This window comes from Pipra filicauda, unplaced genomic scaffold (assembly GCF_003945595.2).
Source record: "Pipra filicauda isolate LSUMZ 115617 unplaced genomic scaffold, ASM394559v2 scaffold29_size4552773_pilon, whole genome shotgun sequence".
NCBI classification, from domain to species: domain Eukaryota; kingdom Metazoa; phylum Chordata; class Aves; order Passeriformes; family Pipridae; genus Pipra; species Pipra filicauda.
The window spans coordinates 2,315,048-2,338,130 of record NW_024104420.1 but is presented as its reverse complement, the minus strand read 5'-3'; the positions used below and the strand labels follow the sequence as shown (position 1 = coordinate 2,338,130).

Sequence of the window (23,083 nt, the reverse complement as noted above, 5' to 3'; positions counted from 1 at the left end):
AATATCAAAAGAAACAGAACTGAACAAAGCGTTCTGCAGAAGAGACTTGCTTTTCCTTCATCTCTTTGGCTTCTGCATCATTCTCTTTTGTCCTTTTCTTGATTAATTAAATATGATTTAAGACATTAATAAAAAAAAATTATGGTTCTGAAATGAACTCAAACAGTGAGGGCATAAAGGTCCAAATTATTGAATGAGATCCCTTTCAATCAATATGAAAGCATTATCTTGTCTTCTTTCTGTTCTGATTGAGCTTAAGACATTGTTCTATTAACCTTAAGTGTATGTACTTCTTCTGACATATATTTCTCCTCTGAGCTTGTTTAAAATGCCTTTTTTGCTCTCAGATTGTCATTGTGAGCATGTTGCTGAACAGCAGAAACTTATGGATTGTTGAACTTTCCTGCCTCAAATAGTAAAATAGCAGCTTGGCATGGAACTTTTAATCCCGCATGCTTCTTATGGCCACTGTGCAGTTATGCCTTTCCTCTCAAGTGCAGCTGTGAGGATACTTTCAAAATCTTTGCTTTTAGACCTGAATAATATACTCCACGAACTGAAGTGCTGGATTAGCTTCTACTCAGTGTAGTCACAGCTATGTGAGGATTTGTGTATACGTGAAAGTACTGCTGTCCTAGTAGCAAGCGCTAGTCTGTTTTGTCTTAGTTTCACAGTATTTAGTTTTCAAGTGATTTTTGCCTAACATACCCTCAAAAAAATTCTCATATACAATTATTGAGATGCACAAATTTGACAGACTTAGTTTAATACCCCAGCTTCCTGTGACAGTAGCCCTAGTTTGAGATGGGACAATGAGGGCATGAATGAACTGAATTGCAGAATAAGGAGTTTTCTGAAGTTAATCATTTTCTCACCGTCTGCAAAAATATATTGGACTGAAGGTAATCATATTACAAATCAGCATAGATTAAAAGGCTAGAAGAAGAGATAATGACAATTAGAAGTCCTCTGATGCATCAAAGTTAGGTTCTGGACATCACCTAAGAGGAAGATGTCAGCCTCATCTTCCACAGTAACAAGATGGGTTTTGTACAGATGAGGCAGTTTGCTTGTAAATAGCATTCTTATATAACTTATTGAGTGACCTCTAAGACTCTTCCCACTGTTAGATAATATCAACAGGAAAACTAGGATGTACTAGACAAATTAATTTCAAAACCAGCACTTGGATATGCAGGGTGTACTGCATCTACTACAGGGATATGTGTGTTAAGTTTCTTTAGACTTGGTGTATAATCAGCAGAAGTAGCTCATCCTGTAAGGACAGATAAGTAGAAATTTCCAGATTTGTTCTATATGTACAGGGTAACCACTCCTCCCCTGAGATTAAGTAGAATTTTACAAAGGAGATTTAACATGCTCAAGATTTTAGGTCTTATGTTTGCATTAAGGGTTTTTTTTCTAAAACAGCAATATTTTAATTTGCTTAATTTTGAAAAGGATTTAGCTTAGTAGATCAAACTGGGGACACCAAGTATTGTGATTGATGGTCTCAAAAAGAAGTAAATATTAACCTGTCCTCATACTTCTAGATTCTGGATAATTGAGATAATCAGATTTGCTGTCAATCTATTTACTTATTCTGTAACTGAAGTTGTACTGGTTTTATACCAACCTGTTTGAGGCTAGATCATGCTCAGCATTTTATCTTCTTACCTGCATTTAGCAAAATAAACAACTCAAAGTAAGTCCAACTATCAAAATAGTTAAAATAATTCCATTCCTCCTTGTAGCCTGTTTATTTCATTCTTCCTTGTAGCCTGTTTTATACTTGAAGTCTGGGTTTACTGTCTGGATGCTGTTGCCTTATCTGTATTTGGAGACCAGAGAATACCATTGTGATATTTGCTGTGACTTCAAGGAAAAAAAAAATAAAAATAAAAACAAACACTCTCTATCTCTTCTTTCTAATTCCTTGAACAGCATTTCTGTAGCATTTTTTTGAAACGTTAATGTCTAAATTCAGAACATTCTGTGATCAAGAAGCTCCTAACATGTTTATTACATAAGTGATTAATTTGCACTCAATAACTTAAATTATGTCTCTAATTGGAATATACCTAGTTTTGAGTTTCAGCCAGTGCTTTTTGTTGGGTGGAAAAAACCCAGCTAATGAACTGATGTGAAATATCAGTTTGTTCTATATGGAGGTCAGCAGTAGATGGACAAGATCTAGAAGCCCACCTTGGATATCTTTGAATGCCCTCCAGCTACCCTCAGTCAGTTACTGAAGTACATCATGAACCACCAGTTGCATTCAGGCTATCATGCTTAACAGACATAAGTGAATGTGTTCTTGACTTATCTGCTTCCTTTTCAAACCAACTGATAATATCGCACTCTTCCACATTCAGTTTTTCCCCACCGAATAACTTTGTATCAGCCGTAAACTGTTCCAGTGATTTTCTCATTTACAAGTATATTGAAGAGTAGTCCACTGTTACCTTCTTGCTCTTGTGGAAATGATCAATTGCTATCCTTTCTCTGGTGTTCTAAACCCTGAGTAACCTGAGAGTTCTTTCTCCATGGCAGCTTTAGTTTTGTGTTTTGATGAAGGTGGTTTATTTGATGTGGTGTTTGGTTTGTTTTTTTAAGATTAGTTGGAAGAGTGACTTTTCTACAGAAGCTGGATTTGTTCTTTCTGGTAAATCCATACATCTTGTTTGTTTTGGTTTTAGTTATGGTTTGAGTGGAAGTAAGGTCTGATGGTAGTTCCTGGGTATTCCTAAAGACTCTGTTTAAAGAAAGAATAAAATGAAAAATGGGGAAATAGTTATTGCTGTGATGTCAATACCAGTTTTGGTGATGAATTACGACTAACCTCCAGTTAGTCTTGCAACTTTTTCTTTGAATTTCATTATATTCTTGAAAATTCTTGGATAAATATCAGCTGTCTATAGTGACTTTTTAATATTTGCTATATGTGTTTGTAGATTCCTGTTCTAAAACCTATTCTACTTCAGTCTGAGACTATTATTCAAACCTGTCTAACATTAAAAAGGGTGTCTCTCACATGGGAATGTTCTTCTGTAATGAATTCTTGATGTAGAAGGAAAGACTGGCTTTATCTTCACCAAATATTTTTAAGCTTCAATCATCTGTCCGCTGTAGACTCTTTGGGAGCATTCCTGCTTCTGGTTTTATTAGTAGTATGTAACCCTTTAACAAATTGTTCTTCAAGCTTTATGATCTGTCTCACTGTAGTTCTAACATTTAATTTGGCTGGCTAATGTATTGAACTTAGTATAAAAATATTTTGTGTTTACATACATGCTATGACTTCTGGTCAAGTACTTCTCAATTGCATTGTCTGTTCACATTAAGAATTAGAGTCTTTGTTTATACCAATTCCTTGTGAAATTCAGATTATCCTACTAATTATTGATCATCAACAGGGAATGCTTAAACTACTGGCAACTGAGATTCAGGAAACTGCCCTACTAAAGTCTTCCAACTAGGCTGACTGTATAAAGAATATGCTCATACCTATCAACCAAAAAATTATCTTTTTTTTATCCCCATAGGACATATAAGACTGATTTTATTAACAATCAAATATTTCTTATGAAGGCAATGTCAGAATTACAGAAGTAGACTTGCACTTCACCATATACTTAGATCCAGGATGTTTTTTTAACCTGCTGTAATACTTCTTAACTACCTCAGGTCTTCTGTCTTATTCAGAATGTGAGACTGACTGTATTGACTTAGTGCACAGGTCATGTGGAAAGTAGCTGGGAGGAAAACAAGTGGAGAGAGCACCATATTTCTCATTAAGACACTATTGTCATGAGATGGCAGTGGGCTCAAACCTTACTTTTGTTACAGTGTGTGTGAAGAGATTAAAAAAATAGAGGCAAGTGAACTTTTAGAATGGATAGATTGGTTGGATTAAAACCACAAAATAAGTTATGTAAAATTTCACATAGTGCTATGCAAACATAAAAGGACATCTTGCCAGAATTTTGTTTCCAAAGCTTATTTTTTAAGTGCACATTGCAATTTCAAAAAGTAGTTCTTGAAGCTTTGATACTAGGTACTATGGGGCTGATGATGGAAGTTTCCTGCAGCTATTTAGCTTTTACTTTCTCAAAAACATTTATTATTTAAAATACCATGTAACCAAGGAGTAAATCTCAGTAGCTTGAGCAGTTCCAGAAGTGCGAGTTTTATGTTTACCAACTTAAGCCAGAGTTAGTAAAAAGGTTTGTTAGCATTTTTGCTATTTTGTTAATGGGAAGATGTCTGTGACTGTGCTTCAGCTGATCCAGCTAGGACAGGTTCACTGTGATTGTGATAGTCACTGGATTTATCTGGTAATATCTGTAATGCAATAAGACATTCTGTTAACTCCTACATTTCTAATACTCCTGGAGACTTAATTGTCATGACTTGATTCCTAAACTTTTGCTCTGTCACTATAATTAGCACTTTTACATTGAATCACATGTTCAACTGAGTTATGTCTTCACCCCTTCCCATATAAGCGTGAACAAGAAAATGCAATGGCTCATCTTAAAAAGCAGCAGCAAGAGCTGGAGCACATGAGGCTGCGCTATTTGGCAGCGGAAGAAAAAGAGCTGGGGAAAACAGACCGGCAGGAGCTGGAGGATATCAGAAATGAACTTAACAGGTATGAAAGTATTTGTAAGATTCCTCCACATCAGCCCATTCCCTTCTTTTTTCTTGCTGTCAGCCTAAAATTAGGGAAAGTTCAATTAAATCAAGATTATAATTGGCTGTCAGTCCAGTGAAAGAACACAGTTTAGTGTCCTTTAGGTAAAGATTACACATTTATAAAATGCAACAGTACTGCAGTATAGCAAAATCTATGTTTAAGGCCACTGTACCTGGTTTTTATGTTGTGGTCATAGTTTTACAGCACCAGGCTTTTTTCTACTTTAATCTTTCAGTTCTAAGTATAACTGCTGTGTTAAGAAAAGAACAAGACATGTACTGTTCTTATTTTGAATACATTCAAATTCTAGATCTATCTGATGTTGTCCTCCAAAAACTGTTTGCACAAGTTTTGTTTGTTGAACCCTTTTAATTTGAGTACAGTTTGCATAAAGTAGAAGCTTTGATAACAAGTATCAGTTACATATGCATATAGAAAAAGTTTTCTTAGATTTTAAGTATTATATTGAAATTCCTTTTACTTTGAGTTTTTTTCCCCAGAGAGAGAATAATTTGTTACATTTACAGATTTCTTTATTTTACTAAGTACTTCAGTAGATAAACTAAAGACAATATGAAGATAAACAGGGGATTTTAATATGTCTCATTGTCTGATTCTTTCTATTTTATCAACATCAGGCTAAAGCAACAAGAAGAAGAGAGAAAGCAACTGCAAGATGTTAAAGATAATTCTGCTGGTAGAGTGGATGGTCTTCATTGTAGAAAAGTAAATGAGAACATGGATGATTACCTCTCTCGTCTGATAGAAGAGAGGGATACCCTGTTGAGAACAGGAGTCTATAACCATGAAGATCATATTGTAAGTGAACTTGATCGTCAAATCAGAGAAGCTATTGCAAAAAGGAACATCACTATTTAAAAGTGTACAAGAAGCTGTTAAAAAGAGCCAAAATCTGAATAGAGTGATTTCTCTAAACCTATATGACTTTGCAAAATATGTGATGTCATGCTTTGTTTTGCACACTGTAGCCAGCTCTCTTTGAAGTCAGTGTAAATATTTGCAACATGTCAAGTTAAGCACAGTTGTAAGTTTTACAGTGGCAATGACTGGTTTATAATGTTTTTGTACTCATATGTATGTATATATATGTGTATGTGTAAATATATTTATCTTGTGTACTTTCTTCTGAAATGTTTACTACCTCTTTTTGCATAACCCTGACTAGGTTTATTTGTAATATTTTTAATATTCATTCTAAGAGGTTTTTGGTCAATGTTCTCGTTATTTCTTTCAATTTTTAAAAATATCTCTTCAGCTGTACTAGGCAAAAGTGACATCAGCTGTTTTTCCTGACAAAGCTCTTAATTCTGAACTGAATTGCAGCATTGACCAAATGTAACCTTTTTTTACTAAATGACAAGGTAATCAATTTTGGATTCTCTAACTGTAGTTAACACAACTAAGTTCTGTAGTAAAGAAGAGACAAGGTTTTGAGTGTGTATGTGTGAGGGGGAATCAAACCTTATGGAACTGAAGCTGAACCAGTTATTAACTAGCCTGATTGTACAGGTAAAATCCCTTGATTGCCCTGGGAGTTTTGCACATGGACCAGTAAGGGTGAATCCAGGGTGAACCCAGGAGAGTAAAGACCGTATTCAGAAGTGTATATGCATTCTTACATTGATCCCTAATGATGAAAATTAATTGAAGCAACAATTCAGTGAATTTATACGCTTTAAATCCTGAACACAAACATAAAAAGCTCTTGGCTTAAGTAAAGCTGTTTTTTTCAATCAAGATGTAACCACTTTGAAGTTACTTAACATGTATTTCAAAGCATGTTATCTCATTACCACTTAAATTGTAAATAAAACTTTGTTTGATTGTGGAAGTATGAACAGGGTGCAGAACAGAAATCCACAATTAATGTTAGTTTGCGCATAATCACAATTGAAAAAGTTTTGGTTTCCAGCCTTCATTCTGTTTCTGTCATATTTGTGGGGATCTACCTGACATTAACTTACAACACTGTCCTTTCAATAGGCATTTTTGTCTGTCCTGTACTCACAAGTGTTTCCATTTGAATGTCAAGTACAAAAATTATCTTAGGATTTGTAACTTTTAAAGTGAACAAAGATACCAATGAAAAAATTATTGGTTTGGGTTTTTTACATAAAATCAGTGAAGTTTCATAGACATGGTTGAATACATTTGACCTTCCTGTTTTGTATTAATTATAAATTGTATTAATTTGTATTAATTATAAAAGCTATAATTAATACAAAATATACGAATTAATTTTGTATTAATTATAAAATGGGGGGAGGGGTGTATCTTATCTGGCTTTACCTCTAAATGCATTGGTTTTCCTCCTCTTTACCATGGATGTATCTCCTGTTTAAATAAACTATTAATTTAGACTCTTTAGAAAAGTTAAAAACAAGCTGTAAAAAAACATGGAGATCATATTAACTGAGGAATACTTGAATACTTATCAATACCAGACTTTGTAAGAAATGCTTTTGTAATACTTTGCACACTTTACTGTATTTTTCAAAGTAGTGTACTTAAAGAGATCCCTCTCCACTAGCAAAGAAAATATCACCTCCTTAAATCCCATAGAGATCCACGAAATATAATTTTACAATATTTTTTTCATCATGGCTGTGTCATATCACTGATGCATGATTATATATAATTACTGTAAATGACCCAGGAAGCTTCTATCTTGACAGAAAAACTTGTTTGTGCTGTTTTTCTTCAAATGCTTGCGCACTTGTGTAGTTTCTTTTCCAAACACTGGAGGGTGCCTGAGACTTAAATATTACAAAGACAGTGTTGACTAAATTTCATAGCTGGTCATTTTTTTTGGACTGGTGTTCTATGACTTTTCAGGTGTATTATTTTATTAAATAAAATTTGATTTTTAAGTATATATTAAGGACTTTGTATTTATTTTTTAACTATGTATTTGAATGAAAAATTTTATTTACTGTTTCCAATAATATGACAGTCTTTAGTGCTTGAATCCATAAAATAATGAAGCTGGTAATCAAAGTTAATTTCACCTCTGTGTCGTGTAAAAAAAAAAAAGTCATGTTGCTGTTGGTTTTAAAAAGGAAGTTGGGTGAGTTTTCTCTCTAGTAAATCAAAGTTTTGTGTAAAAATAAATCATAGAATACTTATTTTTGAAAATAATTTATAAATCTGATTATTTGAGCTATTTGGGTCCACTTAGCCATATGAAAGATCAATGTGTAAAGCATGAGTTTTGTGATTATTAAAAAAACTTACTTAGCATAAAATTTATTTAACATTTTCATTTTGTTATAAAGTCCTTACTCTTAGTGTTCATTGTTTGTGTTAGAATGTGGAAATGTATTAGAGTGAGGATATTCTAAGCTTGATATTTCAATTTAATTTTTCCAGCACAATTTGTCTATGTGCTTTAGACTGAAGTACTCCAGAAATAAGATACATATTTGTAGTAGATATGGATCATATGGGCTCAATATTACTCTTCTTTAAAGAAAATTTTTATGTTGGGTTCCATTTGCTTTTTTATTATTTCAAAGCCATTTTAAAGGTTATAGTTATTCAGTGGAGAGACCAAATACCATTTTAAAATATCTTAAGATTTTTATCTTAATCTCTCTTCTTTGCAAAAGAAATGTCATTTGAAACAGATGCATGAGATAAGGAACTCAATTTACCCAGCATAAAAAAACTGCTGGAAATGAGACCTGTGTTTACAGGTTCAGTCCTGGTTCTGTACACTGGAGAAAATGTGGCGGGAAGAGGAGCAGCAGATAGACTCTCCTGGAATTCTGGCAAACTCCTATTGATATTATTGTGCCCAGATTTCACTGGGGAAGTTGATGGAATTATTTCAATACAAGTACTCTTACCAGTATGTTTCTGTGAACCCAAATGGGAGAGTGGGGAAGTGGGGTGGCTGTTATGTGTCAATTCCACATCAAATCATTTCCAGCCTTCATCTGCCTTAGGATTTGGGCCCAGAACTCGCAGTTCACTTGGAATAAAGAAACTTTGGATTGGACAAATACAGGATATAATCAATCTTTCAGAGGAAAAGCACTAGTCCACCTGAAAGTGAGGACATTTAGAAATACTGTTGTTTTTTCCTGATAATCTTCAGACAGAGGATCCCCTCCTGAGTTGATATGTGCTAATTTTTCTGCCAGTGCTGGGGATTTGCTATTACTAATCTTTGCTACCAAAGAATTACCTCAAATTACTTATTACAGGTTTAAATGTAAGCAGGAAATCCTGGATATCGTCTGTTTGTACATCTTGATATGGAGTATTAGCTGAGATTTTGAGAACTCTTGAAACAGACCTTTTTCCCTTGATAATTGTTAGGCTGTTTAACAGAAAATAGTGTCTAAACTCTGATTTGTATATTAAAGCAGTGGAATGTGTTATGGAAAAAAAAGACAAATCATTTTGAAAATAAGATGGCATTGTTTTACTTTGAATCTGAATTATTTAAGTATATAGTTACGCTATGGATCTTTACAGTACATTGTTCTTTTGGAGTGAAGCTATAACCACTGTTTCTATAATATCTTAGCAGTGATCCGACACTTTTAACACTAATACGCTTTCAACACTGCTGTTGCATACAAGAAGCATTGTTATATCTGGCACTGAGCTTTCAAGTGTTCAATCTGTAGTTCTCCTTCACTGCAGTTTAAATGCTTCTCCCTCCATCCACCAAGATAAACCTTAATGCACAACCAAAAACAGAAGTCCTTTATCATATCTTCTAAGAGCTACTGAAGTATTTATGCCAGTTAATACATATTTACACAATTATTTATTTTGCTACTACTGTGCCTAAATGATCATGACCTGTGTCAAGGCTTGGATGGGAAGCACTAGTCTCACTATTGTTAAAGACAGAGCTGTAGAAAAGCGGCTGCATACTTAGATCTCATTTCATTTGTTTCTCCAGGGGGTTGTATTAGTAGTGTTTTCATTAGAAATGTTTTTACAGATGTCGGCTATCCAGATATGAAGTCTCTGTGGTGGAGAAGCAGTCAGGAGTTTGGCATTCAGAACAGAAAGGAAAAAAAAATCATCTTTGAGGGACTAATTTATAGAAAAATAATTTACTGACTTTCTGATGTATAAATGTGCAGTAACCCCATGGCAGCTTTAATGCAGAGTAATTGAATTCTTGCAAGTACAGTTATTTTCTATTCTTAACTTGAAGAAATGCTACAGCCTGTCATTCCCTGTCACTGAAGACTAAAATAGTCCCCATTAATAATGCTTCTGGAAAAGTGAGGTCTCTTACTCTGTAAACCAGTACTCTTTTTTCCAAGCAAAATACTTGTGGTAGTTCAACAGCATTTTAAGCAATGTATGTGTTGCTACAAAAAAGTTTCTTTCTAACAACATACATGGAGAGTAGATGGTTATGGAGGTGTTTAGTGTTACTGACTATTTGAGCAAAAGGTTTCAATGCAGTTGCTGAGACATAACTGCATTGACAAGATAATATGACATCAAAATTTAGAGTGGGTTTACTGGAAGAGATGGAGTGTAGTTGGATAGTCCACAACCCAGTACTGTTTCAGCAGTTATCATACATTGCTCATAGCTGTAAATGTACTATGAAAAAACCTGTGAAAATTTGAAAATTATGATTTACTATGACTATCATACGTTTTGTTTTACAAATGCAGATGTAAATAGGGCAGCAAGATTAAATTACTTGGTTTTGAGTTGAGCAGGCAATCAAACTAATACTTTTTTTGTAAAATTTAGGCTTAAGAGGTAGTGGTAAGTCTACAACATTTTTGTATTTGCTTAATAGTTTAACATAAAGTGAGGGTATTTTTGTGTTTTGCTTTTCACATCTGGAGGTACAGAAAATAATTTTATTGATCTCATGTTAAGAGATGTTCCTTGACACCAAACCATCAGTATGTTTGCTTGAAAAGGCTATTTTTGGCAACAAAATTCATATGGTAATACAATAGGTCATGCAGATCAGGGCTGAAAAGCACCATGAGCTACTATTTGCTTTATAATTAGCCGTGCAAGCAGCGAAGGTTGAGTCCCATTTGTGTCAAACATGAAGTCGACATGATGCTTCTCATCCAAATAAATAAGACAATTTAGTTAGTAGTTTGTTCTTAGAGCCAACACTGTGGGTGTGCTTTCATGAATACCAATGCATATTTGGTGTAAACCATAGAGCCTACCTGCTGCTCCAGGAATCATCCAGGTGATGCATAGGATCTGTTTGGCCTAGATAATGTTTTTGATGCTTCTATAACAATAGTGGTTTTTACTGCAGTTTTTACAAATATGGACGCAGTGATGTTTTACCTACCCTAACTTACTGGTTTATCCTGTCTCTTCTGACAGTAATGCAATTGAACTGAATGAATGGGACTAATAATCCAAAATAAATTGTATAGAGTGTCAAAAGCAAGAAAGAACACACCAGAACCCTAAGGAATTGTTAGGTGTATGCCCGTAAGAGGGCAGTGCTATTTGTGGAAAAACTTGCACACCTCAGCAACATGATTATGTGTCTCTAAAGTGAGTTTTACCTGTCCCAACACCTTGCAGAGCAGATGGGCTTTTTTTTTTTTTGATTCCCCAGCTGAATCGTCTTATTGCATATAGACAGCACATCATAAAAACAATCCTAAAGTTTTACCTGAGAATAGAAATTTTTATGTTACTGATCCCATTTCATTTACTTATATCATCATCAATGCAGATGGCTTGTAAAAACCTGAGTAGAAATAGGTAGGCTGAGCAGGAGGACATTTTAAAAAGCTTTATCTCAAACATTGTGTAAGGGAAAAGCAATGCTTTGCCATTCTGGCCAATAGCTTGTGTTGCAGTACTTTCTGCAACATAGCAAAATCTCTCCTGTATCACTCATGAAGGTGATCCCACTGGTAGGCTGAGGGTTAGACACAAAGTCTATGGTTTCTCTGTCCATCTTGGTTGTAGGGGTGTTGAGTGATCTTGAGCAGGGCTCTAGGCCTTTCCTTCCTATCAGCAAAATGAGAATAATGTGGGAAAAGCTTTTCTGTGTAACTGGTTAGCAAACTGCTGTTCGCAATCTGTGCTGGTTGCAGTTGCCTTAATGCCCTAAAAGGGGTAGATAGATTCTTCAGCAAATGAGTACAAGCTATTTACTTTGCTCTTTTATAGTAGATAAATCAATATTTCATTCCTCTGGCTAATTACCAATTCATCTGAAAGCTTTACAAAAGAACAAAAAAATACTTCAATCCTTATGTATAACTCTAATTTCTAGGGAAGTTAAGGGAGTCTAAGCTGCAGCCTTCCAAGAAAGGCTAGGTTAATCTTGTTAAGAGAGTAATTAAATAAAGTCCTTCAGTGAGGGCAGGAAAAAAGACAAAGTATTTAAAATCTTGGGCCTGCCACGAACAAGACTTTTTGTAGTATGGGACAATACTACTTATTCTTGTTCCTCTCTTGGCAAGATGAAGGTGATTCCTCATTATACTGATGCTTTGATGAATATCTAGTTAATTCTTGGTGGTTACAGCTGTATGAGAAAGAAAAGGTCAACCATTTTTTGCCATATGCCATCTATTGAGTAAATAAGTAATTATGAGGGGTTTAGTGAAAACTTTTATAGGAAAATCATTGCATGACTTATTAGTATTGAAAGACTAATAAAAGCAAATCCCTATTATCCTAACAAACATTACAGATACTGTTGGAAATGAGCCTTGAAGGTGGGGGGAGGCCAACTCTTATCAAAGTAACTCTCAGATGATGTGAAACCCACTGGCCTCTGCCGAGCAGGGTGCCTGCACCCATATGCCAAACATGACTGTGCCCATGAGCTGGTCACAATTCTCCATCCAGGTCTGGAGGTCAGTACAAAAACTCAGGGACTGCTGAGACACAGAAGGCATTGAAAAGTGAAGGAGGCAACTTTGCATCCCTGCACTTGCCCTCACAAGCAAAAGGCTATTGCTGCTGCTCACAAAACCTAAGCCTTTCCCTGGATAACAAGAAATCTCCATTTTTTTTGCTATAGCAGAGTTTAGCCCCTCTATTTTTTTTTTCTCCTTTTCCTGTTATCACATATATTCATGATGATGAGAATAGCAGATTTCCCCAGCAAACAAATAAATTGAAGTTCTTTGTTTACAATGAATAATAAAAAAGTTTGGTACTTAAACATGCAGAGAAATGTGCTACTTTATATACTTTGTATTGAAAGCAATCTTGATCTAACAATCTTTTTTTGAAAAGTAGCATCTACAGAAAGTGTTTGTTTGCTTTTTTTTTAAGATAATCTTTATTCTTACTCAAGCAATCTTTCAGAAAGACCTGAGGATTTTAGTGAATTTTCTTTTTTGCTCATTGAATTAGGTCATTCGCATCATCTGCACCATTATTCCTGGATGTATCCTACCACTATAAAGTGAAGTATCTTAGCTAAAATAAATGCTTGTAGAATAACAACACAGAAAAAAAAAATAGAAAGAAATAGAAAAGCCTGCCCATGTGTTTATTTTAATTGCTACTTATTTTACCACTCAAGTTTCAGATAAAAATGCATTTTATGCTTTATGGAATGCAATCTGTTACAGAGCATGGACAACATGCTAACTTGTGTACCACAAAATAACAAGCTTGTATGAGTACAGGCAGGGCTGCTGTTTATATTGCCAGATTCAAACTTTGAGTTAGATAATTTTTGGCAGTGAAAGTGCCTAGTCTGTTACTTGCACACTAGTTAATCCTGACTTAGAAAAAGATGAAAGTCCATTTAGGGCCTTTAAAATCTTAGCGTAACTTTTATACCATGGTAAGAGATGATTTAGAGTATGTCACATTAAAGACTATAATTCTTAAAATCTTTCCCCTGTTGTAGGCATTAGGTATTTAAATGCTAACACTTTTGTAAAAAAATTAAGAATGAATACTGAGCCAAACTACAAAGCAAATTTTAGTGGGTTTAGCTTAAAATTTGTTCTATTTAAGCTGACAAAAGAAGAGAAAGCAGGTATTTAATGTTGTCTACTTTTTTAACAGAGGAACAAGGGCTGCAATGAAGAATAGCAGTATGAAGTAAATAGACTTCCCTATGCAGTTTAAACATATATATATATATTTAAACATGCTGATGAAGGAAGAAACATAGTAAGCAGAGTTGACATGGGGTTTTGGTTGGGGTTTTTTAAGGCAGAGAAACTTGCCTTATCTCACAGTGCTGTCCTCATCTTCTCGCAGCGTAGAGCAGTATTTCAGTGGCTTGGAAGCCAGATTACATAGTGTACATTTTAGTAAGAAACAAAATTCTCTTTGGGGCACAAGAGGCAACATGTAACCTGGTTCACAGTATCTTCCATTTCTAATTCTCTTTTCCTTAGAAAAAACAGCAACAACAAGCAAACAAAAAAACCCAACCAAACAAAATTCCACCATTATTTGGGGGTTTCCTCATAGAGATTTCTTAAATCCTGCATTTATTCATCTAAGTCGTATAAATACATATTTTTAAAATGTCACAACCTTGACTCCCTTTTCTAGCTCCATTTTTATTATCACAGTATCTATTTTAATGGCTATTAAGCTACAATGTCCGTACCTTATCTTTGTCAGTTAATGTATCTAATTCCACCATCCCAGAGGGAATAAACCTGAAGCTAAAGCCTGCAATATATTAAAGAATCAAGAACGCTTATGCAGAACAAACAGAGGATTTAACTTGGATAAACAGCAGAGAGCTCAGTGTCTTTTATGTCCAGAGCTCAGGACTGGATGAAGAAAATGACTATAAATCATCCCTGTGAAACAACATAACATAGATGTTGTATGTTTATTTAAAACTTTATACAATCATTTATCTGGGCTATAGCTCAGTTTCAAAAAGTGGTCTGCTGTAATGAGGTACTGAGACTAGCAGTGATCAAGAGGAAAATGATATATAGTCTTCAACCAGAATTTGCTTATGGGAAGAATGGAAAGCACTTAAGCAGACACCAAGTATCTATAGCCAGTAGATCAAGCGGGAGGATAATGCAACAGTAACAAAAACTTTGATAAATTTTTTCCTGTTTCTCTTCAAAATATCACATTTCTTATAATGTGACATTGTTTTGAGAGCTAAGCAGACAGCAATTTATGCCTTAATTTTCACACTTGAATAAAGACTGATTTGTTGTGATTGTTCGAGGTATAACATGTTGCTCTACCAGACTTAAATTAAAAAGAACAGGCTAAATCTTTGTCTGGGCTTGCATTCCAGGGAGAAACACTTTTTAAAATACACTGCTGGGGTTTTTTTGCTCACTTACAGCAAGCACTCCTGTGATTTCATGACTAGTAATTGCTAATTTTTTTACTGTGGAAAACTGAAGAACTACTGATGATACATTTACTGCCTAAAGGAGACAGGCAAAAAATATGAGGCAGCTTTTACTGCAGAGGCAGCTTTTTTCTCCACAACCACTTTGCACCCTCGAGTGTTACAGAGGAGAGCCTAAAGTGTCCCAGATGTCATTGTTTGGCTACAGGGTTGCCCAAGCACCCATCAGGTGCCAGGACGGGGTTTAGCCAAAACATCCCAACTGCAAATGTGCATAATCTGGACTGATGCAATTGTTGTGTGGGCACACTCTTGCACACAGCAATTCCCACGGCGGTACTTTTTACCTTTCATTTCAATGTTCCAGCAGCTCTTCCTCAGTGGAAATGCATTCTATGACACAGGACATCCCATGCAATGCTTGGCAAACTGTCTTTCACAATGGCAGCTTCTGCTGTGGCTGCAGTCACCATCCCTCTCCCTAGGTGCTGCATGCAAAGGTTTTCAAATCTGCATGACAAATCTCCTTCATTCTGAAAGGGATTTTAGGCCCCAAACTCTATAATTTTTCATTGCTTCCAGAGCTGATCTGGTGCAATTTAAAGCCTGCTCTTGGTTACCAAATTAATGTTAATTTAAACTCTCTCTGTTATCAAACTAATGTTAATTTAAGATACTGTTACTCTAGCAGTATTATTTGATTTTGCAGGACAAGAAACGTGTTAGTAGTTAAAGAATTAACCATCAAAGAAATAGTAAATTGAGTCATACCATTTGCGCCTAATTTTTTTATTTATTTATTTATTTTGTGGCTCATGAAGATGCACTTGACTGAAGCACTGTATCTCCTGACAAGAATATCAGAGGTGAAACCTTTCTGTCTCTGTTTCCCCTCCACAGTTGACAGCACCCTGTAAAACAGTGCCATAAAGAGCACAGGCTCATAAATACTTCTATGCCTATGCAGCTTCGGATGTTTTCAAGCAAATATATTTATTATGTCAATAACGATTAAAAAAAAGGATTACTTATTCAATAATTCATGATGGTTTCAGAGCTGCTGAAGGCTAATACGACTCACTTTACTTTAGATAACTTATAAATGTAGATTATTTTTATGACAGACTGAAATTATTTTCGGGTGAATATTTATTTGAGCTTTAATTTTCTTATTAACCCAACATGTACTAGAAAAGAAGATGATGATCCTACTGTCTTTCTCCTGCTGCTCCCCCAGATGCAAGTAACAATATCTCTGAAAAGAGTTTTGTGGAAGCAAGGTCTTGAAAGTTCCTCCATGCCATCAACACCAGAGCAAACTCCCGTCATTTTTTTTTTAGTAGCTGAAAACATTTTGTATTTCAAGTATCTGAGTGTAAACAAACATCTCTAGAAGAAATAGGGAGGGCTGAGTCCATGCTCTCCCCATGGGAGCTGCTGCGCAAACCCCACACTTGCTCTTGCACAATGCACCCAGGTGCCCAGGACAGCCCTGGCACAGCTGGGTCATTCCTTGTGGCCAAGACACATGAGGGATGGCAAGAGGCAGCTGGGAGACAAGATGATGTGTCAGGTGCTGTGGAGTGCTGGACACTGCCACCATCAGACCCCTCCAAACTTCATCCTCATTGGATGATGGTCTGATCCTGGTCTACCCTTTGCCTGCACAAACTGAAACAGAAATTACTTCAATAATCTTAAAAAATAGTTTAAATTACCTCTGGAGTTTCCCCATTCAGAGTAAGGAAAAGCTGAAATATCTTCTGGAGAGCAGAAGGGGCAGAAGGCAGCAGGAGAAGGAGGGATCTCTTCATGCAAAAATTTAATCCATGTTCCTAAAGCAGGATGATTTCCTTTTCTGTTTTTCCAGATGAAATATCAAATTCAAGATATTCTGTTAAGCATGTATCTACATCCCAACAATCACACCATCTTAAGTGAGTGCTGTTGTGATGGTGTTTGAACCGTCTGAAGAAAGCATTTATTGTACACACAGGAAAATACATCAGGAGCAAATTTAGGATGGCTTTTCTAGCTAGCTGTTGTTCAAAGTTAAATTTTACAAGCTAATCGATTTTAAATTTACTAACGATGTCTTTATGTTGAACAGGATGCATATAGTCTATACTTCTTCAATATGAAATTGCTTTATTAGTTTAATTTTGCACATGCAAAAAATGTGCAACCCCGGGAATCCATAAATACAGGCACGGTTAAAAAAAAGCTTTACTCTAAATAAAAAAGCCAGGAAGAAATATTTTAAAACTGCAACTCTGTGCAAATATGCAAGAAATCCACGTGGAGCCTGGTTGGAGCCAGTTTCTGGGCAGAGAAGAGTGACAGAGAAGTGTGCCCGAGGTGTGCACCCTTGGCCAGAGTCGGGGTTGTCCCCAGGTGGCAGAGCTGCCACATCTAGTCCCGAGACCCTGCAGAGCGTGTGCCTAAGGACTCCCAAGGGCACCCTCCCTTCCTGCATCCACAGGGCCACCCTGAGGGCTTTCCTCCCCAGCCTGTCACACTCCTCGCCCTCGAGCCCTGGCTCCCTGCGCCAGCACGGACAGAGAGCACCCTCTCTCTTTAATCGCTTAAGAAGTTACTTATGATATGCAACTAAATATTTAGTTGTGCAGAGGACAGCTTGTCACAGACAGCTTTGTTGCTAATGTATACAAATGCTGGTATGGCACTGGCTTCCTCCCTGCGTACACAGAGCTACACACACTGACCACAGCCTAAATAACCTGATTTATTTGTTTCAGTTGTTTGATAAGTGCATCATACCTCAAACCCTACGAAACCACTTTAAGAGGATTATAAGTTTTATAATGTGAAAAGATTACCCTGAGTGTGCTGAGCAAAGTTTATATTCAGAGACTGTGCAGGAGGTGAGGCATTCACAGAGGCTGGGGAAAGAGGGCTCGATAGATCAAAAAGGGATTTTCTTTGTTGCTGTACCTCGTGTTGGATTTTTTTTCTTTCTCTTTTCTTCCATTACAAGAATGACCCCAGAGAGCCACCAAATTGCTAACCTTGTGACTCTTACACTCAGCAATGGAAATTTCAGGATCTGCACTTTTTTAAAAATGAGGAACCATCATTTCATGAGCAAATCAAGGGAGGGAGAGTCTGAGGGTTACCTGAAGGAGGGAGCTGTGAGGCTCATCCTGAAGTGGGGATGTGGGGAGAGCAGTTCAACTCAGTTTCCCCCAGGGCTCCATGAACACATCACCCCCAAGCACAGTCTGCAGAGATGGCAGGTGCTCATGCAGTCTTGAGGACCTGTCCCATCATCCTTCCCCATGGTGCGGACCAGCATCCATGAGCCCCAGTGCAGCTGAGAATCCAGAGGGGTCAGCAGATAATTGCAAAGCTGAGAGCAGGCTTTGCTCTGGTCTTGAACTGACGCTGTTGTCCTCATAGCATGCAGCTTTGCTGGGCTTGATATTTGTGTCATAATGTGGCAGAGAGGGGGAAATAATTTAACCTTTTTAACCCTTATTGTTTAATTTTTGACATATGCTCAGGGAATACCTGTAAATAGGAGGGAGGTTAATTGAACAAAATTTCTGATGTATGTTTCCACCTATCCTTTTTAAACGAATGGACTTTCACGGTGTTTAATACTGTGCTCTACTAATGTTCTTGTATGAACAAGGCAATGTGGAGGTAATATGGAAAAGAAAACAGTAATAGCAAGTGGAGGCAGTGCACACAGCATGGCAGAGGTCTGCTCATCTCAGAGGACTTTGCTCTGAGGCAGCAGACGGGGAGGGTGCCTGGGGGTTTTGCTTTCCCACAAAGTCCTCTGGGTCCTGCCTGATCTCATCCCCTCTGCCATGGCTGCATCACAGTGGGGTCCCCAGTCCCAGGGCCCCTATTACCCTCTCCCCTGCCTTCCCCCTCCACGCACTTGAGCGATGTTGTTCCATTAAATAGCGTGCTTCTGCCCAGTACTGTGTAGTTCACAGTACTCTGCTGTTACTAAAACAGCATTTATATTTTATTCTGTGTCCTGCGTCTTTCATAAGGGAGTTTTTATGTGTCACCAGAAAATACTGGGTAACACACTTTATTAGCCTCATGATACTATGGCCCATCAATACTTGTCGAGGCCTGATGAGATCATGCTACGATTGTTAATCAGAGCAAAGGAAGGAGGTGGAGTAGTGGGAAATACCTTTAGGAAAGAATCAATTAGAGAGAACAGTACTGCAGGTAAGCATGCAGTGTGTTTTTCAGTGTAAAACAGCAGGCAGCCGATCAGCCCATCACTGATAACTTTCATTTAATAACAAACATTCCTTTTTTCAAGGAGAGAAGAAATACTGCATTAGCAGAACATGCATCTGATCAGCAAGTGGTTCTTTCAACCATTATCAGTCTCCTTAAGACCCATTATTTAGGAAAGCACTTAAGTGCAGAGCTGGCTTTAAACAGATGGAATGTTGCTGGGACAGTCTCATTTATTCTTCCTTAGGCTAAAAGGTTTCAGCTTAAGACCTAAGCTGAGCTCAGCTCAGCATTGATTACTCATGTGGAAGGGTGCTCTTGACTTGGGTTTTTCCTCTTCAACAAGGACCTGTTTCCTGGAGAGGGAAGTGATTAATTTTGACTTCTTTGCATCTTCTTAAAAACTCAGAGCAGGGGCTGACCCTACTGCTGAAGTGTCACATGGGTGAGGTGAGGGATATGGCAAGACCGGTGCCACCACATAGTGATCACCAGGATGTATTTAAGCACTGTCCAAGCCTACTACTGTTGCTTTGTGCTGATAGTGCGCAGTTCCTCTCTGTTGTATTTTTTGTCCTGCCCAGGGTTAGAGGAGGGTAAGCTTTTTGTGACAGAGCAATGGAGATTGAGTGGTCATATGACTTCTCAGACTGCAGCAGAAGTCTACAGCTCCAGTGCTCATGTCTCATCCCTCCAAATACTTACTTGAGTTCCTACAAGGACCCTTTAGATTGTGGTCGGTGGGAAAAGCCAAAGATACTTTGGTGACACCTTGGGTGAAAACCAGATCATTTACACAACCTGTTTTGCATACCAAGCTGAAAATGAAAGAAGGTGTTCAGTGGTTTACATCCCTCAAAGTAATGCAAGTCAAGCTGATGACAGATGCCAGACTGATTGCTCAGTGCTACTGATTGCTCAGCCTAGTTAGAACTTTGTCTGGTTTAAGAAGTAAAAATATCTACGTGTGCTTTAAGTAGTACAAATATCTGTACTTTAAACTCTCCTTGCTGATTTGGTGCCATAAGGAGAATTTCAGGAAAAAACTCATACTGCCAGCATGTACTTGCAGCACATCTCACTGTACTTTTCCAAGAGGACAAATAAGACTTTATTTTAAATGTCTGGGACCAGCAGTCTTTCAGTCGGAAAAACCTAGAAATCCTATTACACTATTGTTAGTGCAAGGTCCTACTCTATTAGTTTGGGCCCTAGGGACATTATGTTGAGAAACAAATGGGTGCTTAACAGTCCTAGCAAAACAAATACAGAGGACAGAAATAAGCCATACACAATAACACCTCCTGGACCAGCTGAATTATTTCAGAGAGTCACCAGAATTATTTTAAGAAATTCTCATAGAAAATCCTTGATCTGAGTTACGTCAGCACTTATGAGAGATTCCTTGGGGACTTTTGGCAGAAGGTACCTCATCCACGGTTAATAAGGTCTCTATCTTCACAACAGAGTGAATGGGCTCTTTCAAATGTTAAATACAGGACCAAACTTGGGACTTTCATTAGAGGGGAGGAATAGGTTATGAAAAGTGCATTTCCCCCAGTTTAAATTAAATATATGGGCTCAGGGAATATAAAGAGAATCAAGAACTCTCAAAAAATTCCAAGTGAAAAAGCCGCAAACAAACAAACAAACAAAACGAAACAAAACAACCAAACAACCACAAAACAGAACAAAACAGAAATCAACCAACCAAATGAAACCCCAAAACAAACAAACAAAACCACCAAAAAACATAAACCAGCAATCATGAATCAGTAGATGCTGCTACAAATCAAATACAATTAGTTTCACTAAAAAGCACTTGCCTGTATCACTGACCAAGGGAATAGAAATAAGTGCATCTCAATGAGATGCAAATATGTTTCCTTTGACCTCTACACCCTGCTTATCTTGCTGAGTATTCGTATTTCTCTTCTACTCTGAAAAGAACCGGAACTATGCATTTAACAATAGCAACCTACTTCCAAGGCTCTCCTGGAACAGAGGTAGTGCCAAAATCACTCCTGTGCAAGTCCTGACGTAAGTGACGACTGCACTGGGTACGGGGACAACAAAACCGTTTAAAAGCATAAATTTACTGCCCATTGATTAGCACAATTCCTGCAGGCCCCATGAAATTTTTTTAAATGGATATCAGATACTAGATCAAAGCTGAGAAATCAAATACAAATCTGCTTTGCTCAGGGCAAAATCCTGTGTTCATAGTTTACTCCTATTCCTTGTCGAACTATTCCGCTTAACAGTGCATCTGATAAACAGAAAAAATAAAAAGCACTAAATATGCCAGTTTTGGTTCAGAAGGGACCATTATATCATGCAACCTCATTTTTGTATATCAGGGGGCTTTATGTTTAATCCAGCTATGCTTGGATAGGGCCCAACAGCCCCTTTGGCTGGAGAACACTTTCCTTGGCTAAAGCATATCTTTCAGAAATACTCTCAAGCTAAATTTGAGGACTTGGGTTTAGGCACTAAGCATCCTGCCTGCCCACATGCAGATCCTATGTATCCCAGCCAGGCTGATGGGAGGAGGGTTCAGCAATTCTGACAGGGCCAGATCCTGAAGCAGCTAGCAAGAGGGAGAAAATTTTTCTAAACCCATTTGCAAACAATTTTCACTAAATACTTCCGTAAACCTTCTGGGCTCTGTAATTCAACACCGGCTTTGAGCTCCAGCCTTTTATTGGCAGTGTATCTTGGCTTGATCTCATGCCTACAACACTAAAAGCCAAGTTTTGAAAATTAAACTGTTGGGTTGACTATGGGTTAGATATACTCTCAATCCAAGTACGGCAGTTCTTGAATCTGTTTGTACTGATTTATAGTGAAAACAGTCTTTCAATTTATTTTTTGCAGTTTTTCCTCTTTTTCTATCAGAATAAAAATTAAAATCAGTTTGCTTAAACTGCTTTGCTTTCTGTTTAATTCTGTAGTCCTTAGGGACATACGTGGCTCTGACTGTCGTAAGACTGATGTTTCCAGTGCTTTTAGGTCATTCCCCATCCCCAATCCCTCTCATGGCAAACAAGTATTTCATATGAATAGAGTAAAAGGTGATGTAAAAAATGGAGAGTTTGTGATGGTCATAAAGAAACCGGATTACATGCATCAGAAGTGATAGAGACATACTTTAGCAATCAAAGATGGAAAGAGTAAAGAGCAAAGATTTCCTCCATATCTCTCCCAATCAGCAGTAAAGAGGTATGACAGTTTTTTATTTAGAACTTGCAGGTTTTTTTTCATGGACAAGAGAACATGGTGAGAAGAAGTTTTAGTTCAATTTAGTTTGGGATTTAGTACACAGAAATCTTCACACAAGTTTGTTTTATCATCTCCGGGCCTCATGTGACACCTCCCTCATGTGCCTCCATGTATTCTGCCATTGCCATACAGTGACATTCACTTTTCATTTTGTCCTTCTCATGGACAAGAGGCAGTCACTTTGTTCCCAGCCCTCGAGCCTACTGTGTGTACTGGCACTAAATTGGACTTTCTGTGCCCTTAAAATAAAATTCAGACAAGAGGCAAACAATGAAAAATTTGCTGCCTGTGTCATGGGGTAAGGGTAGTTTAAGTCAAATAGAAGATATATGTATGTATGAAATATGTATATACATTTCTGTGTTTTTTTACTGTCTTGTGTTACTACCTTCCTTTTTGCCTGTCTAATAATACAACACCGTGTTAGTTTAAAGCTAACTTAGGAAACTATGTAGCATAAGGGACTCATAACTTTTTATTCTTCTGGGAACTTGCTGAGGCACTGAAAGTGTTCCCAAAAATAAGGTGGACAAAATGTTTGCTGGTGAGACATCACATGGCAG

General features: G+C 37.1%; 1 protein-coding gene across 7 annotated transcripts in view; it reads left to right on the top strand.

Moving 5' to 3' along the window:
• The window catches only part of CEP120 (centrosomal protein 120), a 64,255-nt gene that overhangs the window by 32,861 nt on the left and 8,311 nt on the right, over nucleotides 1-23,083 (top strand). For 5 of the 7 annotated variants that reach the window (XM_027710278.2, XM_027710280.2, XM_027710277.2 and 2 more), the window contains 2 exons: nucleotides 4,509-4,654; nucleotides 5,338-7,595. The exons of the other annotated variants lie outside the window; for them this stretch is intronic. In XM_027710278.2, coding sequence (XP_027566079.1) covers nucleotides 4,509-4,654; nucleotides 5,338-5,578 — 387 coding nt within the window. In that variant the 3' untranslated portion in view covers nucleotides 5,579-7,595. Of the gene's footprint in view, nucleotides 1-4,508; nucleotides 4,655-5,337; nucleotides 7,596-23,083 lie in introns of those variants that run through there. 7 annotated transcript variants of the gene reach the window in all.